We start from the raw sequence: 18,169 nt of genomic DNA on the forward strand, positions 1-18,169 counted from the left end.
CTGAAACAGCAATATAATCAGATTTTATTTGAATATCTAATATGACAACTCACTCTAATAGGGACTTATTTTGTTCTACCAACATTAAAATGTCACATTCTAGAAATGTGAAGTTTGTCACCTCATCAAAAATAGATATAGATACTAGATGGTTAATTTGAATGTATTTAATGACATTGAACTGTACACTTGAGAATTTTAAAACGGCATAATATGCAGCTATAAAAAAAACACTGAGATTATGTCCCCTGTAGCAACATGGATGGAGTTGGAGGCATTATCCTAACTGAAATAACTCAGACACAGAAAATTAACTACCGTATCTTCCCACTTACACAGAGATGGAAGCAATAAACACTTTCACAACCCCCTTCCCAACCTCTTCCCACTTGTGGAGAGGTTGGGAAGGGGATGAGGGTTGAAAACTTGCCTATTGGGTACAGTGGTCACCATTTGAATGATGGGCACAGTAGAAGCCCAAATTCCATCATTATGTAATATATCCATGTAAAAAACATGAATCTAAAAATAAACTAAATTAAAAGAATGGTTAAAATGCTAAATTTTGTGTTTTACTGTATTTACGTTTTACCATCACTAAAAAAAAAAAAAAAAAACAGATACTAAGTCAAATAAAATGTAACTATTTTATCTTCATAGATCATTCCCTTAAAATTCTTGTTTAGTATTGAGCCACAAACCAAGCAAACACAGCAATAATTCTTTGGAAATTGCTGTAATTATTGCAGGGCACTAGGATTCCACTTTGGGTATTATAATGGCTATTTTAATACACAAATGGCATGGAATACTATACAGCCATAAAAAAGAGATGATATCCTTTGCAGTGTGTCCTTTGTTTTTTTGCACAAAGTGTATTAGGTCACTAGGATTCCACTTTGTGTGTTGAAATAATCATTATCATATTATATCCTGGTAACAAAAAAGAGCCACTGAACCCTCAGATAGAGTTTCACTTCTAATCAGAGCATAGCTTGGTGCTGGAAAGAATCGCCTCAGTGTTCTGTTTAAAGTTAGGTTTTTATAAGCATTTGTTTCATAATCTTTCTCACAATAAATGAAAATTAGATAATGTTCTTCAATAGTCACAAAAATATATTTCAACTTTTAATAGTATTGATCATTATAAATATTAATAAGCACTTATTCTGTGCTATGCACTGTTCTGCATATTATACCTGCATTAACTCATTTAGTTTTGGCAGTCGTATGAAGTAGAAGCTAATGCTTTCCTAAAATTACAAATGAGAAATCTGAGCATAGACAAGTGATCTCTCCAAGGCTGCACAATCTGTAATAGACCCCATGGTAATTTTCAACATCTTTTTTAAATGGAATTTTAACCATCTCTTTTAAATGGTTGACATTTGTGCAATCCCAGCCTTCTAATGTTCAGTGCTTTTGTTTATTCACTTGTTTTTAAAAGGAAGTCAGTGATTCTTGAACATCTTCATGCATGTTATGTCTTTGTCTAACAACAAATGATAACTTATTCCTTGGATTCTTACAGGGCGTTCTACTTGGACAAGTCAAATTCACCACCAAACTCCACTTCCAAAGCTGCCTATGTAGATAAGGTAAAAACAGATGATTATATTTATTGGTGCTTTTTTATTTAAGTATCTCCCTTATTTAATTTTTCTGCTGTTGTTCTTGAGCAATGAGTAATTATAAATATTTGTAGTCTTTAATTCCGCTACCACCAAAACAAAATAATATTTTAGACTATTCTTTAACAGCTATACCAACTATGAATTTTAACCCATGTAAAAGGATTTTACTAAACATGCTGAACTTGACATTCATCACTTTTTTTTCTGCAGCTAATGAGGCCTCTCAACGCTTTGGATGAACTTTACCGACTGGTAGCCTCGTTTATCAGATCCAAGCGCACAGCTGCCTGTGCAAACACAGCGTGCAGTGCCTCTGGCGTTGGACTGCTGTCAGTTTCCTCGGAGCTGTGCACCAGGCTAGGCGCCTGCCACATCCTCATGTGCAGCAGCGGTGTGCATCGGTATGTGACCCTCCCGCCTTGCTTGCCTCTTCGTTAGTCGCACTTTATTTGATGGTTTTTGTTGACATTTTGGCTTCACAAAATTAAAACTGGAAACATTCGAAAGACTCGGGTGTATCTGGAATAAGATTTTGGATGTTTTCTGGTTTTAATTCTTGTATTTTCAGTGACTGTTTAGTCATACACATGAAGGCAATCCCACGTTTATATCATTGTGGCCCAAAATCTTATCATACTTGCATTTATATTAACATACTTGCATTTTAGGTAAAAATGCGCATTCATTTTATTCACTAGAGGAATTTGTTTAGTAGGAGCTGACTCAACTAGCTCACAAAACTGGTTTTCTCACTGCATTTGATAGACAGTCCACTATTCAGTGGTTCCAATCCCTACATCCCGAGTGTTGTGAGCTAGATGCTGCTTGGAGTTGCAACTGCTTTCTAACTCCTGGCAAAGTTGTGGTCCAGGAGCTCACACAATGTGCTATTCCAGAAAATGTAAAGGGAAGTATTTGATGGGTTCTTTTTGGGTGGTTTATCTTAGGCAACTGTGGTCTGTCTGGGGCAGCCAAGATAGGCATATAAATACATCAGACTTAGACTCAAAGTGTGAGTGGGAATCCCTGAGTCAAGTCCCTCTTCATAATCATATGCTGTCGCCTCTCCATTGCCACAAGGAAACAGAATCAAGTAAATGGAAATAATAGGACAGAATTTTAGTCCTTGTTTTAATCTAAGTAGGGAACTAGTCTGTCATGAGACAGTCTCTTCTTCTATTTATTAACTTTTATCATACTTTAAGTTCTGGGGTACATGAGCAGAATATGCAGTTTTGTTACATAGGTATACATGTGCCATGGTGGTTTGCTGCACCCATCAACCCGTCACCTACATTAGGTCGCTTTGATTTCGAGGATAGTGTTTACTTATTCAAATTTACTTGGCACTGAATCCATGCAAAGGATTGCAGTCAGTGCTATTGGCTGTGTAATAGAAAGTGTTCATGTCAGAGACATAAAACATGAAGAGCAAGCAAAAAAATTTCAAAAAATGTTAACATAAAATAACATAATGATAAAAATACACACGCATACAACACACACAACTCAAGAACAAGAAAACATAAATGTAGGAAAGTTGCAGCTAAAGAGTAGGATTCAGAGGGAGAATAGATCTTTGAGATGGTTAGACATGGGAACTCTTCATGGAGAAAGTGATGTTTGAATTGGGTTTTCATGGATCAGGTTATAGAGGCAGAAAAGAAAGAAAGGTCATTGAAGGCAGTAGCTTCGCCATCTGGGAAAATCCATTTTGACTTGAGATGGCCACATTCTAGTTTTCAGGCCCTATGCAGCATGAATGTGCTTATGAAAATGGCAAGAGTATTTCTCTAAAAGAACATTAAATTTTGTAGTTGGCAAAATATGCAGAATTTTCACTTTAATTTTATTGCTGTGTACTTTGCTGTCTCTTGCAAGCTTTTAAAATCTTAATTGAAAATATCTCTATCTGAATGGATCAAAGATTTGAAAGATTTTTTGCTAGCAAAGAAATAATATCTTCCTTCTGATAAACTTATGTTCATATGGTCTGTTTCTATTCATTCATTCATTATTCATTCATTCAATAAATATGCATTGAGCACCAATCATGTGCCAGCACTGTTCTGGTTGCTGAGGACACAGCATTGAGAAAATAAAGTCCCTACTTTCATATAGTATATACTGCATTGGGGGGAAACAGTTGATAAAGTAAACAAATAAATATGTAATGTAGCAGGTGGAATAAATCCAAAAAAGAACAGAATTCAAGTGAATAAAGGAAGATAGGGTAGGGAAAAGACAGGCAGATTAAATTAGCATTAATATCTAGATATTTTAATGCCAACCTGAATCAGATGGGGAGATTTGCGATGGGGGATTTCATAAGACACTGGTATAAAATGAAGGAGTGGTCGGGTGCAGTGGCTCATGCACTTTGGGAGGCTCAGGTGGGCAGATCACTTGAGGTCAGGAGTTCAAGAGCAAACTGGTCAACATGGTGAAACCCCCTCTCTACTAAAAAAAAATAGAAAAATTAGCCAGGCATGGTGGTAAGTGCCTGTAATCCCCGCTACTCAGGAGGCTGAGGCAGGAGAATTGTTTGAATCTGGGAGGCGGTGGTTACAGTGAATGGAGATCACATCACTGCACTCCAGCCTGGGTAACAGAGTTAGACTGTGTCTCAAAGAACAAAAAAGCAAAAACAAACAAACAAACAAACAAAAACCAAAAAAATAAAAACCAAGGAGTGAGTCATGCAGATATCTCAGAGAAAGAGCATTGAGATCATAGGGAGCAGCAGCTCAAGTGTCCTCAAGTGGGAAAGTGCACCATGTGTTCAAGCAACAACAAGGAGTCCATTGTGGCCTCAACAAAGCGTCATTGCCTTGAGTACTTGTGCTCTTCTCTTCTCTTACCCTGGTATATCAGAGGTCTGGATACACTAGAACCAAGGGGGTACTTCAGACTTTGGAACTATAAGCACCTCCTCTTAACTCCACATTAATATACTGAAAGGTAATTCAGTTAAATCTGCCATTTAACCCTACAGACCATGACTAAGTTGTCCAAATTACTCTCTCAGATGTTTCACGAGCAATTTTAGAATTAGACTGGTGTTGTATAAGGGAAATAGATTGATGTTCCATGGCTATTTTAAACTTACTATGTGCATTGATTAGTGTGTTAGAATCACAAGGGACATTGACATTTTAAAATACTTTTACTTTCTTGATTTCTACAATTCAAAATAAATACAGCTTTCGTTAATTCACTTCACGAGATATTTACCAAGCTGTGGGCACCAATGCCCCATAACAGGGGGTGAATTTAAGGTCAAAACTATTTGAAAATTGTATAGTTTTATTTTTTCCAGTATGCAGAATAAAATGGGGAATATAAAATAGTCTTTAATTTTTCAGTGAAGGCTATGCTTAGATTTTTCATGATGATAAGATATGTGCTAATTTATATTAGGATCCAAAAGCCCACAGAAGGCTGTTCCTAAAATAATCCTTTAGTAATTCTAATTTAGACAGCTAGAGAGGAACCCAAGCAGATCCATACCTGCATGCAACATTAAACATGGAGGTTTACCCTCAGGTTCTAACAGAGGGGAGAAATTCGCAGCGTGAATCAGAATAAATATTACAGAAGCCATTTTTATCATTTACTTTTAAAATCAAGATAAAAAAGTCAACAATATGGTATCCACATTAGATAGTCAATTTCCTGCCTTTTCTGATTTCACTGGACAGAAGGAGGATCTAAAATGTTTTTTAAAACTATCGAATTATATTGCATGTGTTTGATATTAATGGGAAGAATGGTTTTTCAGAATGAAAAGGCAGATTTAATTAGCATTTATGTCTAGATGTTTTCATGCCAATCTGAATCAGATGGCAGAGCTACATACAATAGTGAATATGAGATTAGTAGGAATAGAATTCAGGATGAATTATTAAAATCTTCCCAAAGCATTTAGCCTGGTTTTGTTTTCAGTAAATTATCTTTTGTAGAGTACTCTTTTTGTGTGAATGACAAGTCTCCTGATGGACTTTCTTGTCCGTATGCTGTTCAACCATTCGCTTACGTTTAATATCATCATTGCTATTAAATAGTGGCAGAGGAGCAGGCTGGACTCTTTTGAGTTGATCAGATTTTTGCCTTTTAATTAATATAAATATGATTAAAAGGTAGTTAAATATATAGAAAAAAATTCTATTCTGTCATCCTTTTTCGTTTTCATTTTGTATTATCTCTAGTAACTTCTATCAAACAACACACATCTGAACATAGTTTCATTTATATATATATATAGTGTCTTATTTGTGCTGCTATAAGAAAATACATGATACTGAGTGATAGAGTTTAGATCTGTGTCCCCACCCAAATCTCATGTTGAAATGTGAACCCCAATGTTGAAAGTGGGGCCTGGTGGGAGGTGATTGGATCGTGGGGATGGATCCCTCCATGAATGATTTAGCACCATCCCCAGTTTACACGAGATCTGCTTGTTTAAAGATGTATGGCACCTCTCCCCCAATCTCTCTTCCTCCTGCTCCAGCCATGTAAGAGGTGCCTACTTCCCCTTCACCTTCCACCATGATTGTAAATTTCCTAAGGCCTCCCCAGAGGCAGAAGCCGCTGAACCCTGTGAAATAGTTCCCATTTCCCAGAACTATATGCCAATTAAAGCTCTTTTCTTTATAAATTACCCAGTCTCAGGTATTTCTTTATAGCAGTACAAGAACGGACTAACACACTGAGTCATTTATAAAGAGCAGAAATGTATTTTCTCATAGTTCTGGAGACAGGGAAGTTCAAGATCAAAGCACTGGCAGATTCAGTGTCTGGTGAGAGTCCTGGTTTCTGCTTCCAGGATGGTACCTTGAACCCTATATTCTCACATTACAGAAGAGCAAAAGGGAGGGAAGAGCTCCCCGAACCTCTTTTATAAGGTGTTAATTCATTCACAAGACCCCCACTCTCATGACTAAATCACCTCTGACGTGGTTTGGCCCTGTGTCCCCACCCAAATCTCATCTCAAATTCGAATCCCCATAATCCCCACATGTCAAGGGCAGGGCCAGGTGGAGGTAACTGGATGATGGGGGCAGTTTCCCCCATGCCGTTCTCATAACAGTAAGTGAGTTCTCATGAGAGCTGATGGTTTTATAAGTATCTGGCATTTCCCCTGCTTGCACTGACCTTATTCTGCTTCCCTATGCAAAAGGTGCCTGCTTCTCTTTTGCCTCCTGCCATGATTGTAAGTTTTCTAAGGCTTCCCCAGCAATGTAGAACTGTGAGTCAATTAAACCTCTTTCTTTCATAAATCACCCAGTCTTAGGTATTTCCTCACAGCAGTGTGAGAACGGACTAATACAACCTCCTAAAGGCCCCGCCTCTTAATATTATCACATTGGTGATCAAGTTTCAACATATGAATTTGGAAGGACACATTTGGACCAGAGCATATAGTTTAATAATCTGCCTTATACTTGTAGCATATATATATGTGACATATGATATATATATATAGCATATATATGCTATATATAATGCTACATCTATATGCTACATATATAATGCTATATATGCTATATATATATATATTTAAAATGAGCACATAGACTTTCTTAGTCTCATTTTTATTTGCTGCATAATATGTCAACCAGTTTTATACCACAATTAACTAAACTATTAGTTTAGTGATTTGTTTCTCAATTGTATATAATAAATTACAGAGTGGCATCTTTCTCTATGTTGCTGTTCAAATTTCAGTTTTATTTTCCATTAATCTAAAAGAAAAAAGCCAAACAAAAATATTGCTCAGGTAAAATCACTGTATCAAAGAGTTTAAACCTTCTTAGTTGATATATTGTTCAAATTCCCAAAAGAGTTATCCTCATGTACAATACACCAGTGGAATAGATAGTTGTGAAGCAATTTCACCCTTGCTGTGTCTGCAGAAGGTATTAGAATCCATTTATATATTGTACTTCTTTACTAGATGTACAATTAAATTTCCATTGTTACTTAATTTGTCCTTTTTTGATGAACAAATAAAAGTATTTGATATATTTTGAATTTCTTTCTCTACTAAGACTTGTGCTATTTATATTTATATACCTGCTTTGTGGGCAGAGTTATTTTTTGCCAAATTGAATATTTTTAAGATATTGAATCAGCACTGTGGCTTTTCAGATTTGCTTTTGTACCCATGCCAGTTATTGTGGCAGGCAATCAAAAAGCTTGCTACCAGGATTTCTAAATTTCTTTTATTTCTTATTGCAGCATCCATTCAATGTAGTGTTTTAATTTGTTTTGGTTCTTTATTTCCACCCTGCTTAATAGCCAAATGTTTTTCTTTAACCAATATAAATCAGTATACAGCAAACGTTATAAAGCCCGAAGCATGAGTCTTACTGAGTCCAAAAACAAAAATGCCATTTTCCTCCCTCCACATTCATTTCTGCCTCCTTAGCCAGTAGGAACAAGTGAGTAGAAATTTTCAGAGTCTACTTGAAAGAATAAAGGATATGTGTAAGAAATTTCCAGTGAGGGTGAGAAATCTGGAATCACAGTTTTCCCCTGTAATGACTTGTTCCAGAGAGTTTTTGTCTTCATATTCTCTTCACTCTATATTTTTAAATAATAGATTATCAGTGGTGTCAGAGTCTTGGTCTGGCCATGTGGGAAGGTGGGTGACTTGAGTGTAGGCCTCATGCTCTGAGTAGTGTGTGATGTCTTCAAATCAAAACACTGGAGATCTGTATGTATGAGTTGACTTTTATCTTCATGCTTGTTATGAGGGTGAATCTCTTCCAGGAAACAGGGTCCTGGATTTTTAACTAGCATACCCTGTGGTCCATCATCTGGTGGGAGTTGTTAGTGGCACCATCAACAAGGCCTTGCTGCATTGGCATGGGGTGGGGGGGGGGGTCACCAGCACCCAGTTCCAGGTGGCATCTTAAATATCCTGTGTGCAGAGCCCCACACAGGTGTGAGAGAAAGTCTGGCAAGACCAGCCCATTATCATTGATAAAACACATAATAATGATGACCATCAAGCTAGCTACTATCCATGTAATCCAGTGTTAGGCTACTTGAATATGTAGTAGAAGTTAGCTTTAACATATGTAAAGTTTTTTCCCCAAAATGCACTTTTTAGTTGATGATTTGGAAATTGAGGTATATTTCACATTTATCAATGCTGCAGATTGGGGTTGAATTACCAAGATTCTACTGAGGCTTCTCCCACCGACAGAAGCTAATGTAAACCGTCTTCTAACTAGAACCCAGAACCCAAAATATGATTATAAGACTTCGTTAAAAAAGTGAAATTTATAAGGGAAAATATAAAAACAACTAACAAGAAACTTGTATTACCAATATGGTTAATGGAACAGTTATTATTTCAAATGAGGATGAACAGTATGATTACTCTCAGTTCATATAAGCAATAGAAAAAATCTTATTCAGGTAACTATCAATTAACAATTTAAAAACCCACTTTTGTTGGAACTTTTAAAGGACTCTTCCTTTGTAATACTTTATTCTGTCATTACCCTGACATCGAAGGACAAATTGACAAATAGGCCCAGATTAGGTAAATGCAGAATCTTTTAAAAGTAGAGCATTCAAGGTAACCTGTCTTAGGTAATCAAAGAGTTCCCATAGGGCAGACGATGAAGCTGCATCTTTTCTCTACTGTGCAATGAAGACGTATTAAGTAAAAGGAATAGGTTTACTCTAATGATTTCTATATGTAGGTTAGATTCTATGTATGGGACAGAAAAAATAACTTCAATAAGCAAATAAAGATTTCAAATGTATTTATTTACTTTTTGTGCAAAAAAGTTTGGAAAGATCCAGTAACAAGATTAGAGGAGACACTTGAATTTTATATCACTAGAAAGATGGCTAAATAGATCAGAAGAAATATTTTTTCTAGCTTATGACCCAAGGATATTATGTAGTCCCCAAAAGAAGTTATAAAATATATGCTTTTATTTCCCTTTGGAAGGGAAAAAAGAAAATACTGCAATAACAGGGGCCTGGCAGAAAGACAAAATATATCCTACTCATGATAAATTGGTACCACTACCTTTTCATAAAGATAAATCTTAATTACTCTCAGATGTTCCCTTCATTATAAATCAGTACAGAATTACAAATTTTACTGAATTGTAAAATAGGCAAATAAACATTAACATTTATTCTAATTTAGTCAACCAGATAAATTTTACAGGTAAATTGTTAAAATTATAGGAAGCAATTAAATATTGTAAATATGAAAAGGTTTCATTGTATTACTTTTTCCCATTATCTATAATAAAACTTCTTTATCCTTAAAAAGGTGGTCATATTTGCATGTGATATCATTGTCTCTTTTTTTGCTTAATATGTATCTTGATAAATTAGTATATTGAATCATTTTATTTTAAAATGTACATTATTTTCTTAAAATTAGATGTACGGTGAGCAAGGATTAATAAAATAGTGTATGAGAGGGTGACATCTTACTGCAGTGGTTTCTAGTTCTGACATCTAGGAATCGTATGATATTGACCAAACAGGCCTTGCTTTTGGTACATATAAAAGGGGAGGAAAAGCCTAGGTCCTAATATGTCAAACATATGAATAATCAAGTATTAGTTATATTTCATCTGTATCTGCCAAACCTAATTGTACTATTTGAGCATATTAATAAAATGTAAGTATTTACATTACTACATTTTATTTGCATAGATACAGGAATAAATACAGAATCTACTTCAAAAACGATTAAACAGAGCATGGTTCTTTGTATTTGTTTCAGATAAACTGAAGTTATTGTCTTTCCTAAATCTACCAAATTATATTATAAATAAAATAAAATTCCAGTCATTTTCTGGAATATATTACTGAGATCTCCAAGGCTAGGGATTTTGTAACTACTCTAATTAGTGACATAAGATAAATTTTCCATCTTCCAGAGGAGGGAAGAAATATGAGTATCTCACCAATGTAAATGATTCTCTTTTTTCTGCATGTTAGGAGAGCAGGAGAGCAGGTAGTATGGAGGATGTTTGTATTAGGGTTCTCTAGAGGGATAGAACTAATAGGGTAGATGTGTATATAAAGGGGAGTTTATTAAGGAGTATTGACTCACACGACTGTGTGAGTTCCCATAATAGGTCATCTGCAAGCTGAGGAGCAAGGAAGCCAGACCAAGTCCCAAAGCTGAAGAACTTGGAGTCCAATGTTTGAAGGTAGGAAGCATCCAGCATGAGAGAAAGATGTAGGCTGGGAGGCTAAGCCAGTCTAATCTCTCCACATTCTTCTGCCTGCTTTCATTCTGGCTGCACTGGCAGCTGATTGGATGGTGCCCACCCAGATTGAGGGTGGGTCTGCCCTTCCCAGTCCACTGACTCAAATGTTAATCTCATTTGGCAGCACCCTCACAGACACACCCAGGAATAATACTTTGCATCCTTCAGTCCAATCAAGTTGACATTCCGTATTAACCATCATAGGCTTGTAGGAAGGAAGCAGCATTCCTGCCTTTGTGATGTTAATCGTAAACTGGCACCAGGTCTTCCAACATATTCAGGAAGAGTATAGAGGGGTGGGATTTAAATACCCAGGAAGGGAGTAAGGTAACACCTTTTTTTTTTTTTTTTTTTTTTTGAGCTGGAGTCTCGCTCTGTCACCCAGGCTGGAGTGCAGTGGCACGATCTCAGCTCACTGCAACCTCCGCCTCCTGGGTTCAAGTAATTCTCTACCTCAGCCTCCCGAGTAGCTGGGATTACAGGTGCCTGCACCACGCCTGGCTAATTTTTGTATTTTTAGTAGACACGGAGTTTCACCATCTTGGCAGGCTGGTCTTGAACTCCTGATCTTGTGATCCACCCACCTTGGCCTCCCAAAGTGCTGGGATTACAGGGGTGAGCCACTGTGCCCATCCAGGTAACACCTATTTTTAAAGCATGACCAGCACTCACCAGGCAATGGAAGTGGAGAAGGATGGGTTCTCCATCCTTCAGCACAAAGGAATAATGTGAAAAGACAATGCAGAGATGTGCAGTAACTACGTAGCTGGAGTTCACAGGAAATCCTGTGCTCTTGCTGGGTGGTCAAGTGAGAGCGAAGCAGCGCTGAGAGAAGAGGGTAGTGACTGGACAGGATTGGAGAGTGGAAGGCTCTGGCTGCTGGGTGAAGGACTCTCTCCTAGAGGCCTTAGGAAGCCAATGATGGGTTTTCAGCTAAAGAATAACATGATTAGATATTTTTTAAAATATCAACAAAAATAAGAATTACTATCATGGTCTGTAATGGGACAAGGCTGGAGGCAGGGAGACAGCAGGATTTTACAGTATTACAGCAAGATAAGATGAAGCCTAGCACTGAAGCATGGGCTCAGAGGTTAAAAGGGAAAGGCTAGATGTGAAAGGTATTAAATGGCAGTCAACAGGACTCGATGATTGGTGAGAAATAGAGAATAGGGAAGAAGGAGAATGTTCAGTCACAGTTGTGCAAAGGGACAGAAGTGATAGAACAGAGAGAGATGAGAAGGGACTTACTAGGGGATTTGGTTCACTGCACTGTGGAGGTTGAGAAGTCCCAGATAGGCTGTCTGCAAGCTGGAGAACCAGGGAAGCCAGTAGTGTGTTTCAGTGCAAGTCAGAACTCCTGAGAACTAAGGAGGCCAATGCTGTGAAACTCCTGGTCCAACTACCGGTCATACTTCTGGGGGCCCACTGGTGTGAATCCCGGAGAACCAGGAATTCTGATATCTAAAGGAAGGAAAAGAGGGGCATCCCTGCTCCGGGAGAGAAAGCATAAAATTTACCCTTCCTCTTCCTTTTTGTTCCATGTGGGTCCCCAGCCAACAGCATGGTGCCCATTCACATTGAGGTTGACTCTTGCCCACTCAGTCCATGGACCCATGTGCCAGTCTCCTTCAGAAACACCCTCACAGACACTCCTGGGACAGCTCAATCATTCTAATCAAATTTCACACTACATGGTTTTCCCTCTCAGCAGAAGAAGGGGCTCAGTGCCTACTGAAGCATTGAAAAGAATCAGTGCTTTACCAGCTGTGTGGGTATCTGAATCCAGCCAAGTCGACACCCCGAGTCAGCCATCACAGAGGAGTATCGATGACTCTGACTGACCAGCTTGGAAAGAAATCAGGATGGGGGGCTTCCACAGGAAGAAAATATGCATTCATCTTTGAGGGGATTGTGGAGAGGGTATTGAATTAATCTGTTATACTGTTCCATGTTGAATTTTAGATGTCCTTTGATGGGTTCACAGGTGACAAGGACAGGCATCAGGCGGTTATGGAAAAACAAATGTGGAGGTGATGAGTACAGAGAGAGAAAGGGGGATCATGGCAGAGAAGGCTTTACAGAGATATATTTGAGCTGGGTTTAAAACATTACTAAGAATTTTTAGGGAACACACTTTGGGTATTAGGAGCAGGTATTCCAGGAGCAGGCATGAAAGAATAATCAGCTGCCAACTATGTAAGTTGAGAAAAGAAGAAAGATCCCCAGGCAGGACATATAGAGTATTAATATTCCCTGATGCCTCACATCCCTATCCTCTGTGCACCCTGATGTGGAGGTGCCTCAGGGTAAAATAGAAGGATCCACTCAAAGGTGTCAAATGCACAAAGTTCTGTTCAGTGTCTCAGATAAACAGGCCAAAGAGAAAACAATTATGGTCCAGTGTCAAAGAACTAGAGATATGGATAAAAACCACATACTAGACACCTCTTTAAAGTATTTATGTCGTCAGAGAACCTATGAGGAGTAAGGACAAAAGTCAAATTTGAGATCTAGAGAGTGAATGAGAACGCTGAGGAACTTCAGGTAGCTGGGATAGACACCCAACCTATTCAGTTAAATTCCCCCTGCCCCACCCACCAATATAGAAATGAAATAACTTGGTGAGTTAGATCCAGGCTGAAGAATCTAAAATGTGGAGCAGCAGATTCAAACCTGCAGGCTGCAGTATTTAAGGTCCTAACACACTGCTGTTTCATAGTCGTATATATTCCTGGCACAGCAAATACCTCTCCAAGTGCCTCAATGCTCATTACGCAACCCCAGAAGGTCCCTAGTCACCTCTATGTTAACCTCCACAATGAAACTGTGTCAAAGAAAAACATACCTTAATGGGCTTGAATAGAAAGTAATGAGGGATGTGGAATGTTTTGCTTGGCAGTTGATTTTTAAGCTTAGTTTAAAGATAAATGCTGAGAACTTTCAGAGAATGTATTGAAAGTGGTAATAGAAAGTCCCATTATCTTTAATGAGAATTTCATGGCTAATTCCCTGTGCAGCCCTGAAAATGCATCCCTTCAACTCCATTGCTTTTTTGCCTTAAGATAGATGAAGTGAGTGGAGTATTCGATCAAGTTCTGCATCTGCGGCCAGGATCAGATCTTACCCCAGCTGTTGCCCATCTCTGCTGCATTCTGTTCAGTTGTTTTCCACAGGACTACTTTCTGCCTGCTTTCCCTCTGCTTTCTTTTCAGCTACTCAGAAACCCTTGTCTTCCAGCTCTCGGGCTGTGAATCACAGAAACCCTGTATGGTCACAGGAAGATTTCGCCAGGGCTGTCCTTTTGACAAGAGTCAAATGATCAATAATATTAAAAGTATCAATAAATATTGGGAGGTCATTTCTACAAATTATACTAAAAACTTGCCTGAGTAACCACTGGCTTTTGAATTGCAGCTGTTATCCTGTCATTCAAAGTTTTCTAAAAAGAGAGTATCAATATTTAGTATTATATATATGGTGTGTGTGTGTGTGTGTGTGTGTGTGTGTGTGTGTGTGCAGGATAAGAGAACTTGTTGCTGAAACAAATAGTCTGTTTGTCCTTTTTTTCCTGCACATAAAAGTATTTATGTTTTTCATTTAAAAGCTGCTTCTGTCCTACAGGAAAATAATAGTAAGTTGGGTTTTTCACATTCCCACTGACTTGTAGCAATTTTCTCAAGACTTTTGCTTGTCACCAAAGCCTTGCTCAGGGTGAATAAGGTGGGAAGATCGATAGGTCAGCTTCAGGCCTTTCCGTATTTGCAGAGACTCTGCCTATGTAGAACCGTAGCAGCCACGTGGGGATTGATCAGTATTTAACAGACTGTGTTAGTCCTCAGGTGTACAATTCTTCCTCCATGGAAGATAATGAAAGGGATCAGGGAAACTATAACTGCACAACCTTAGAGAATTAGTTTCTTCAATCAGGTGCTTCATTCTAGTTGTCAATAGACTTTTCACAGTGGTGCTCTATAAAAGTAATTAGAAGCCAGAATAAATGCGATGATTACAGGAATGAACACACTTTACACAGAATGGTGCATTTTATATAGAAAAATGCAAATCTTTAGTCAAGAAGGAACACATTCTCCCTTCAATTTATTTTTACTACTTGATCACTTTACAATCGATATGCTTACTTAGCATGCTTCAAATCTAGTTTCTTTTTAATCATGAACTCATTTTAGTATGATGAAGTCTACATTCACAGGGAAGTAATTTGGACCTCCTGAATTGATCTCTACCAAAACAATGCATTTAAAATATAAATGCTGAGACCAAGCTTGTGATTGTTGAATTATGGATGTGGGGAGCTGGAATTCTCTAAATATATTAAACTACGTGATTCGAATTTGGTACAGCAGAAAGGGCCCTAGATTTTGAATCCAAAAATGGGTTTTGAATCCTGTTGTTTACTCGCTGTGCAAGGGAGTGAGTGATTACATCACCTCGTCTCTCAGGGACTTATCGGTGAAATGGGAATAATGATTTCTTTCTCACAGAGATAACGAGGATTAAAAGAGCAGTGTATGTGAAAACAGCTAGTACAGGTTCTAGCATTCCTGACTACTCAGAATGTTTAGTCTAAATCTGTGTTTCTGATAGCGAATCCATCTTCTCATTGCAGAGCTAGAAATATGAAGCACATCTGTTTTAAATGAGATTGTACCTACTAAAAATAGGATAACCCCTGTAAGAGCTATTAAAAATCACAGTAATGGGTCACCAGAGAATGATAGGGAGGAGTATGAAAAATACAAAAGTTATCTCTTCTGATCTGTAAGAAATAGAATACACAATATGTTGGGTCCTATTCGAGCTTGTTTTTAGAATCCACCTTTGAAAAAAGCATTCAAGAGCAGCAGAAGAGCTACCCTTGAATTCAAGGATAGGGTTTTATTTCCTGGTATCAAAACCCAAGAGCATATGGCAGAAGACAAATGTTTAGGATTTAAAAAGGATTAGACATTTATTCATCTATTTGTTCATCCATTTATTTGTTGAGCAAGAAAAAACTATGGAGCACTGCTATGTGTCAAGCACTTTGCTGCACCAGCCTGGGAGACCCCAGGATGCCTGCCCTCACTGCTCTTAGAGTCTGATGTCTTGCCAGTGGAGCCACATTGGGAAGCCAGACAGCCATACTACGTAGTGTCAGTTCTTCTTAATCATGAAAATGAAAACAGGAAAAGATAGTCCAAGGATTAAGTTTTAAGTGACCCAAAGGAGAGAATACATACTTTTCAAACTACAATGGAGAGGAAGAATGTATAACTTGTCATTTTGACAATTCTCTTGAATAGTCAAGGTTTCAAAAGTGTTCTTCTGACTTAGGAAAATATTGACAAATAAATGGAGAATTTTGAAGATATAATAATTAATAATATAGTTACTATAAGACTAATCAGTATGCTATATATATACATATATATATATATATATATATATATATATTTCAAGTATTACCATAATTCAAATGGAGTTGTTAACCAGCAGATGTGGTAGGAGCAATCGTTAAAATCCAGAGAAAGGGAAATGCAAGGCACTGATTATGAAAGAAGAATCATATCCCATTTAGAAGCCATAAGAGAATCTGTGATTTCTTTTTGCTAATGTTTATTGTCTCCATAATGCATTTATCACTTCCCAGAATATATTTAATAAGTGAACACTTCTCGAACAAATACGTGGAAAACACAGAGTATAAATAAATAAATCTAGTCTTTTAGGGGAATGGATATAATATCATTGGCACACATTAGGAATTCATGTAATTTTTAAGATAAGTATGTACTCAATGCTTACTGCATCCTGGGAAGTATGCTAGGGTCTAGAAAAGCTACAGTCAATATAGATACCAGTCCAGCCTAGTGGTGGTGGTGGTGGTGGTAATAGTAATAAAAATTTTGAACATTTGTTGAGAATAAATGACACACTATACTTCATATGAAGTATTAGGCATGAATTATTTCATATAATCTTGAAAACAACACTCTGTGTTGTATATTATTATTAAATTCAGTTTACGGAGGAGGATACCAAGTTTGAGGAGCTTCAGTAACTTGCCCAGGGTCACACAGTTATTAGCACAGCCAGGCTCCGACTCAGGAAATTATCTGTCTTGCCCATGTTCTTAATCCCTACACCTTCCAGATGAGTGTGAGATAGTGGGGTAAGAGTTATTGTGTTACTTCAACCAGGGCATATGAGATCATACAAACATGGGAACTATGATAGTTGATGATTGCAGAAAACTATACAATCATTTAAGTATGGAATAGAAGTGAGGAAAACCAGGGACCATACTGTGAAGATCTTGTATTTCATGTGAAGAAATGGGAAGCCATTCCTGTGTTTGTATTTATATCTGCATTTTAAAAAGGTCACCTTCACTATGGAGGAAGACCAATGGGAAGAGGCCAGACAGGAAAGGTTAGAGTGAGGCTGCACCAGTCTAGGCAGGAGATAATATTAGTGCAGCTAGAGAGGAGACATTTGAGAGATAGTATAAAATATGAAATTAATAGGTATGAAATGTGCTGTAGTGGATACATTAACACATTGAACTGCACACACGCATTAATCTCTTGTAGTGGATGACTTTAATTTCATAACTTGGAGGTTTATAACATTTCTTACTCTAGACATGAAATAAGTCATAAATCACTAAACAAAGATTTTTGGAAAGCAATAATTTTCATCCTGACCACACCCACTCTGGCAAGGTTTTTTTTTGTTGTTTGTTTGGTTTTTTTGAGACAGAGTCTTGCTCTGTTGACTAGGTTGGAGTGCAGTGGTGCGATCTTGGCTCACTGCAAGCTCCGCCTCCCAGGTTCACGTCATTCTACTGCCTCAGCCTCCCAAGTAGCTGGGACTACAGGCTCCCGCAACCACGCCCGACTAATTTTTTTTTGTATTTTTTAGTAGAGATGGGGTTTCACTGTGTTAGCCAGGATGGTCTCGATCTCCTGACCTCGTGATCCGCCCGCCTTGGCCGAACACATCCTTTTTTATGGCTGCATAGTATTCCATGGCATATATGTGCCACATTTTCTTTTTTGTTTGTTTGTTTTCTTTGTTTTGTTTTTTGTTTTTTGTTTTTTTTTTATTATACTTTAAGATCTAGGGTACATGTGCATAACGTGCAGGTTTGTTACTTATGTATACTTGTGCCATGTTGGTGTGCTGCACCCATCAACTCGTCAGCACCCATCAATTCATTATTTATATCATGTATAACTCCCAATGCAATCCCTCCCCCCTCCCCCCTCC

At 37.7% G+C, this 18,169-nt stretch overlaps 1 protein-coding gene across 1 annotated transcript in view; it reads left to right on the forward strand.

The window, feature by feature from the left end:
• The window catches only part of LOC108535499 (phosphatidylinositol 3,4,5-trisphosphate-dependent Rac exchanger 2 protein-like), an 88,137-nt gene that overhangs the window by 35,537 nt on the left and 34,431 nt on the right, over positions 1-18,169 (forward strand). Inside the window, exons 2-3 of the mRNA XM_017881533.1 lie at positions 1,532-1,598; positions 1,845-2,035. Coding sequence (XP_017737022.1) covers positions 1,532-1,598; positions 1,845-2,035 — 258 coding nt within the window. The remainder of the gene's footprint in view (positions 1-1,531; positions 1,599-1,844; positions 2,036-18,169) is intronic.

Source organism: Rhinopithecus bieti, unplaced genomic scaffold (genome assembly GCF_001698545.2).
Source record: "Rhinopithecus bieti isolate Rb0 unplaced genomic scaffold, ASM169854v2 scaffold_13017, whole genome shotgun sequence".
Classification (NCBI taxonomy): Eukaryota; Metazoa; Chordata; class Mammalia; order Primates; family Cercopithecidae; genus Rhinopithecus; species Rhinopithecus bieti.